The sequence below is a fragment of the Meleagris gallopavo genome, chromosome 25 (genome assembly GCF_000146605.3).
Source record: "Meleagris gallopavo isolate NT-WF06-2002-E0010 breed Aviagen turkey brand Nicholas breeding stock chromosome 25, Turkey_5.1, whole genome shotgun sequence".
In the NCBI taxonomy this organism is placed as follows: Eukaryota; Metazoa; Chordata; class Aves; order Galliformes; family Phasianidae; genus Meleagris; species Meleagris gallopavo.
Window position 1 is genome coordinate 5,414,566 of NC_015035.2, and position 6,281 is coordinate 5,420,846.

Here is a 6,281-nt window from a genome sequence, read left to right on the forward strand (position 1 = left end):
TGCCACCGGGGCTCAGCGCCTGGAGCCGGAGGCGCCCGGCGGTCCCGTGGGGGCGATGCTCACCCCGCGTGCGCCCTGGGTGCCGCAGCCAATGCCGTGCGCTCCCCGCCGTGCGTGGGGCTGCGGTGACCGGTTCGAAGCTTCCTCGGCTCCGCGTACGCGTGGCGATGAGGGCGCAGCAGAGGAGTGTCTGTGAGCTGGCTCGCCCCTTCCCCCCCCGCCGGGGTGACGTCTGTGCGGAAAAATGTGCATGTGCTGCGTCCCGTGCAGTGTGTCCGCCTGCTTCATCCATGGAGATACAGTTTCTCGACGCTCTCCTCGACTTAAATTTAACTTCGTCTCCTGTACGTCAGCCTGGATGGAAAGGCTTCCCCGTCCCCCGACTGCAGACAGCTCTGACCTTGTGCGGCTCTGCTGGTTTGGCTCCTGAGTGCAGCCCCCATTCAGTGTCTTGTGGAGCATAGGGTGCTTGCAAGTCTGCAAGCTGCAAGCAAAGCCAGAATGAAGTCAAGATGCAGTGGGTGGCTTTCCACTGCTGTTTGCCTGTAGGCCAGTTCTGACAGCCCAGTGCCAAGCTCTGGTACTTGAGCAATCCCCCCTCCCTGATCCTGTTGTGCTTTGCACCCCGTGTCTTGCTGCACGCTGCAGAGCTGCAGGAAGGAGCAGTTGCTGCTGGCTGGGACTTGCCCTGTTCCTGCCAGCTGAAAGAAGGTGACCCTGGGATGAGGGCTTGGTGCTGGCCGGAGGTGTGGGCAGGGAACTGTGCTCCTGGCTGCTCTGCAGCACTTGCCAGGAGGAGCAGAGTGATGGCATCCTGCTGAGCACACAGCAGTGCTGCCTGCGGGAAGGGTTGGGGCTGGGAGCTGATGGCAGGAGCAGATCGGTCCCTTCCATCACAGCAGGGATGCCTGCTCATGCAGAAGCAGCTTTTTTTTTTTTTTGTGAAAGTCTGAGTCAGCCCATTCTCCTCCCTGCTGTGAGAGCTGAGGTGCTGCCTGCAGCCCTATGGCACCCAGTTCTGCCCACACGTTGCAGCAGGGTGGGCTGCTAGGGGCAGCTGGGGGTCTCCATAATCGTGTCCCTGGTCCCCACTGTCTGTACAGCAGTGGGGAGAGTTGGGCCGGTGGATTTAAAGTGCGCCTGCAAGACTGACACTCTGTCCTCCCAAAGGATCATCTTCTCTACCCCATTTGCTGTCATCTCCTACTTCCTCATCTGGTTCGTCCCAGACATCTCCAGAGGCCAAGTGATGTGGTATCTCATCTTCTACTGCATCTTCCAGACCCTTGTGACGGTGAGTCGGGCACTACGTGCCGGGCCAGCGGGGCAGAGCAGGGCGACAGGACCTCTGTCCAGGTCCCGCCAGCACTCACAGCCCTGAGCCCATTCTCTGGTGCCATTGCAGTGCTTCCATGTGCCCTACTCCGCGCTGACCATGTTCATCAGCAGGGAGCAGAGCGAGCGGGACTCAGCCACTGCCTACCGTAAGTGCTTCCTTCGCTGCTGGGGTGCGATCCTCATGCAGGTGCAGGGAGAAGACTGTTTGGTTGCACCCCATCCCTAGCAGTATTGTTCAGGGCCTGAGCTGCAGGTGGTCCAGATCTTTCTGTTCCTCTTTCCTATCTCCTCTGGCACGCATTCCTGTTAAGTCTGAGAGCTGTTCCTCAGTCCTCCCTCCCTCTCTGCTATAAAGCAGGCAGCACCGTGCCCACGTCCAGGCATACCTCACCTCCTTGTCTCAGTTTCCCAGCAGGTGCTCCCTGCACAGCACAGGGCTTTTTTCTCTGGTTTGGGTGGAGCTCTAGGAGAGCTGTGCTGGCTCATCTCTGCTGCTGACAGGGGGAGCAGAGAGCCCCAAGCTCAGCCCCGCTGCCTCTCCCCAGGTATGACGGTTGAGGTGCTGGGCACCGTGCTGGGCACCGCCATCCAGGGCCAGATCGTGGGCAAGGCAGTTACCCCCTGCATCGAGAACCCCCCCTTCCTGAGTGAGAACAACTTCTCAGCAGCCATAAGGAATGTGAACATGACCCACTACAGCGGCTCGCTGGCAGACACGGTAAACTGAGGGCGCTTGCTGGTCTCTGCTGCCCCTCTGGGCAGCACTGGCTGCCGGGATGAGGCCTTCCCTTATTGCTTCCGCTCTCGCACAGAGAAATGCCTACATGGTCGCAGCGGGAGTCATCGGGGGGCTCTACATCCTCTGTGCTGTCATCCTATCAGTGGGCGTGCGGGAGAAGAGAGGTGAGACGAAGAGGGACTGTGATGTGTGGGGCTCTTGGAGGAGCTGTGGTCTCATCTGAGGGTCCTGCCCCATAGAGAGGGGCTGAGGAGCTGGGATGGCTCTGCAGAACGGCAGTGCTGTGGGCAGGAGGGCACAGCATCTCTGGCTCATCTCACTGTACTGCTATGAGGACTCCTCTGCACTGCCAGAGATAATGTTCCTCTCACACGGCTTTGGCTGGCTGAGTTTGTGGTGCCAGTTTGGGCATTCCAGTGCAAGGTGATATACAAAGCAGGGCTCTGGTCCTGCCCTTCTGCTCTGTACCCAGCTTGGCTTATCCTGGGCAAAGCAGTGCCCTCTGAGACTCAGCTGGAGACTCCTTTCCCCCATTGCCCTTATACCCCCAGGTCCTGCGTGCTGTTCTGCATCAGGTTTGGGTGCTTTCCCCAGGGTGCTGTCTGTGGCTCTGACAGTGGGCTCATTCTGCTCCCCAGAGTCCTCTGAGCTGCAGTCAGATGAGCCCGTCTCCTTCTTCCGAGGGCTGAAGCTGGTGATGAACCACGGTGCCTACATCAAGCTCATCACCGGCTTCCTCTTCACTTCACTGGCCTTCATGGTGAGGAGGACTGGGTTGGAAGATGGGCAGGGGCAAGTTGGAGCCTGGTGGGCCAGGATCAGTGATCTGGAGCAGAGCAGGGATGTGAATGGAGAGTGGACACTGGCGTCTGTTTGGAGAGCCCAGGGTGTCCTCCCCTGACCATTGTCTGCTCACTTTGCAGCTCCTAGAGGGCAATTTCGCCCTTTTCTGCACCTACACCTTGGGCTTCCGCAACGAGTTCCAGAACATCCTCCTGGCCATCATGGTGCGTATGGCCCCACTGGACCCTCCAGGGATGGGATGCACACAATGGCATCCCACGTCTGAGCTGGGGAGCAAGGGAGGTCAGGGGCTGTGGGGACAGTGACCAAAAGTCCCTTGGGAGCAGAGGAGGGAGAAGGAGTCACAAAAGCGGGGTGGGTTGGCAGGAACAGCAAAGCCTTTGTTCTCACATGAAGGCTGCCAGAGATGGAAGAACAGGAGCCGTGGGGGCCTTTTGTCCAAATCTGGCCACTTATCTCCCTTCCCCCCCGCCTTGAGTAAAGGAGCTCGGTGTTCACTGCCTGGGACAGAGCACAACATCTCCCTGGGAGTCCTATGGGATGGGGAGGTCTGAGGTGCCAAGCCCTGCAGAGCCTGGCTCCTGGCTGCAGCGGGGGTGGATCTGGCTCTTTCCCATGTCCATGGCAGGCGGGTCCTTGGCTGGCTGAGGGGAATGGCGCTGGGGCGTTCTGCAATGTCCTTACATGCCTACTTCAGTCTCCGGAGTGGGAGTGGGTGGTTTGTGAAAGCCTGGGGTGTTGGGTGAGGGTCTGAGACCGATGTGCAGAGCCTGGACAGCCAGTGACCCAAGCCCCCTTTTCCCACAGCTGTCGGCCACCCTGACCATCCCCTTCTGGCAGTGGTTCCTCACCCGCTTTGGGAAGAAGACCGCTGTCTACGTGGGCATCTCGGTGAGTGGATGCACAGAGCTGCGTGCCGGAGGCAGCACTGGGGTGGATGGGGCCGAAGGCAGCAGCTGAGGGCTCTGGGAGACCGACCCAGCTTCTTTCCCCCCACAGTCCGCTGTCCCCTTCCTCATCGTGGTGGTTGTCCTGGACAGTAACCTCGTCATCACCTACATCGTGGCGGTGGCGGCAGGGATCAGCGTGGCAGCTGCCTTCCTCCTGCCCTGGTGAGCGCGGGGCCCTGTGCTGAGAGCAGGGCTGGGCTCTGCGGGGCACTCTGTGACCCCTGGGGGTCCTGGTGGGAGATGCTCACCCGTCTCCACGCAGGTCCATGCTGCCGGACGTCATAGATGACTTCAGGCTGCAGCACCCCGAGTCCCGCGGCCACGAAGCCATCTTCTTCTCCTTCTACGTCTTCTTTACCAAGTTCACCTCTGGGGTATCCCTGGGCATCTCCACGCTCAGCCTGGAGTGAGTGTGGTGGGGACGGCAGCGGGGGGCAGCCCAGCTGCGGTTCTCCCGTCTCTGACGCGCGCGTGTCCGCAGCTTTGCGGGGTACCAAACGCGGGGCTGCTCCCAGCCCAGCGAGGTGAACGTCACCCTGAAGCTGCTGGTGTCGGCCGTGCCTGTGGGGCTGATCCTGCTGGGCCTGCTGCTCTTCAAGCTGTACCCCATCGACGAGGAGAAGCGCAGGGAGAACAAGAAGGCCCTGCAGGACCTGAGGTGGGTGTGGGCCCGTGCGAGAGTCGCGTGCCGGGGCTGTGGGGACGGGTCGGGCCCGGGCCCGTCAGGCGGCTCTGGGACGCGTCTGGGCGGCGGTGGGCGGCGGCGGTTCTGCCAATCCCGGCCGCCAGAGAGGCGGCGTGAAGCGTTGGAGGTTGGCACGGAGCTGCCCCGGTTGCTAAAGAGCCGGGCGGGGTCGGCGCGTGGTGGCTCCGGGGCCGGGGTTCCCGCCTGCCTGCAGCGGCCCTCGGATGGAGGCAGGCTCCCTTCACACCTCCTTCCCCCGCAGGGAGGAGAGCAACAGCAGCTCGGAGTCGGACTCCACAGAGCTGGCCAACATCGTGTGACGCGCGGTGGGGCCAGGGGCCGCGGGCTGCCCGTAGTGTACATTACACAGATGGAGCCGCGCAGCCGAAGCTGCCGTTCCCGGCTCCGGGCGGAGCACAGCCCCCTCCCACGGCGGGCCGGGCCGTGGGCAGCGAACGTTGATTGCACTGTGACCGTGCCACGGGCAGCTCGGCGCTGCGCTCCGTACATACGACACTAAGTCAGGGAGCTGTTTGTTTTGTTGGGTTTTTTATATAGATGATTAACTTAATGATGTAAATATTAAACTTTGCTATTTGTATATAATGAACTGGGACTGAATTTGAGGACCTGTTGGTATTGATTCACTTGCGGTGCTGTGTGGAGGAGCTGTGAGTGGCACCCATAGCCGTACCCCACAGCCCCGGCTCCTTGCGCAGTGCCTGCGCTACGGCAGCCCAACAAAGGCACCATTATTTTCTCTCTTTCAAGAGGGGGGAGGGGAGGAGGTGGAGAGAGGAATGACACTGAGGTGCTGCTGGTGGAGAGTGTGAGCACCGTGCTGGAAACAGGAACAGCAACTGCCAAGCAGGGGGAAATGGAACGCGATGGTGGGTGACACTCAACACTTTCCTCAGGCAGAGCTCTTTGCAAGTGCTGATCTGCGCAGATATTTATACTGCGTGCTCATATTCGCCTCTCCTGTGAGAGCTCTGTTCCCTGGGAGCGCTGTGCTCCTATGGCAGGGGCTGCAGCCTGGGCTGGGAGCGGGCAGCAGGGCTGTGCAGCTCTGTGCTGTCCCCAGAGCACTGTGCTGGGGCTGCCATTTGAAGCGTGTTTGTCAAACAAGAACTGAGCCGGGTCAAAGCCGAAGCCCCTTATGTACAGAGGGCTCACTTTTGTTCCACTTCCAGCCATAAAGGATGGGAATAAGGATGGAGCCTTAAGAAATACGAACGAGAACACGGGCTGGGGGTTCCATGTGCTCCCAGTGCTGCTCGGGCCCGATGGAAGCGCAGCGACCTCAGCAGGGGAAAGCGAGCTGAGCTGCCCATTGGTGCTGCCTGGGGCTGTGAAACCGCTGCTGCCTTTTCTTTCTCAGATTTCGGACATAAAACAGTGGCATTTCACTCCCCCCCCCTCTGCCTCTGTGGGGTTCGTAGGGAGGTTCCGTTCGGGCTCTGCGTGCAGCTGAAGTGACTAAAAGCACCGTCAGCTTGAGCCCGTGCCCGGACATTCCTTGCTGCGTGCATCTCTTCTATTTGGGACTTTTAATAAAGGAGATGGGGGGGAAATGAGCGCAGGAACTGACAGCGCCGCCCGGGCTGAGCTCCAGCACCGCAGCGAAGGCTGCGTCGTGCAGCGGCGATGACGGCGTGCAGAAACGCTCCGACACGGGAGATGATCGCGGAGCGGCTGCGCTGCAGTGGCCGAGGGAGGTCACGCTCCCCTCTGCAAACAGCCGCGCACACAAAGGCTGCCGCCG

At 60.7% G+C, this 6,281-nt stretch overlaps 1 protein-coding gene across 1 annotated transcript; it reads left to right on the top strand.

Annotated features, from left to right (window-relative positions):
* Positions 1-953: 953 nt before the first annotated feature.
* On the top strand, positions 954-5,142 carry MFSD2A (major facilitator superfamily domain containing 2A). The gene is made up of 11 exons (XM_031556834.1): positions 954-1,294; positions 1,406-1,484; positions 1,884-2,056; positions 2,151-2,241; positions 2,716-2,837; positions 3,001-3,084; positions 3,689-3,772; positions 3,881-3,993; positions 4,094-4,237; positions 4,313-4,489; positions 4,779-5,142. Exons 1-11 carry the CDS (start codon positions 1,250-1,252, stop codon positions 4,834-4,836), a joined length of 1,170 nt encoding a protein of 389 aa, XP_031412694.1. The 5' UTR covers positions 954-1,249; the 3' UTR covers positions 4,837-5,142.
* Positions 5,143-6,281: the final 1,139 nt, after the last annotated feature.

Excerpts from the sequence above, each read along its gene's own strand:
- MFSD2A (XM_031556834.1), top strand. The coding sequence starts at position 1,250 with ATGTGGTATCTCATCTTCTACTGCATCTTCCAGACCCTTGTGACG. Across the intron at positions 2,838-3,000 it reads TCACTTCACTGGCCTTCATG|CTCCTAGAGGGCAATTTCGC; the intron begins GTGAGGAGGACT and ends CTCACTTTGCAG. Across the intron at positions 4,490-4,778 it reads AAGGCCCTGCAGGACCTGAG|GGAGGAGAGCAACAGCAGCT; the intron begins GTGGGTGTGGGC and ends CTTCCCCCGCAG.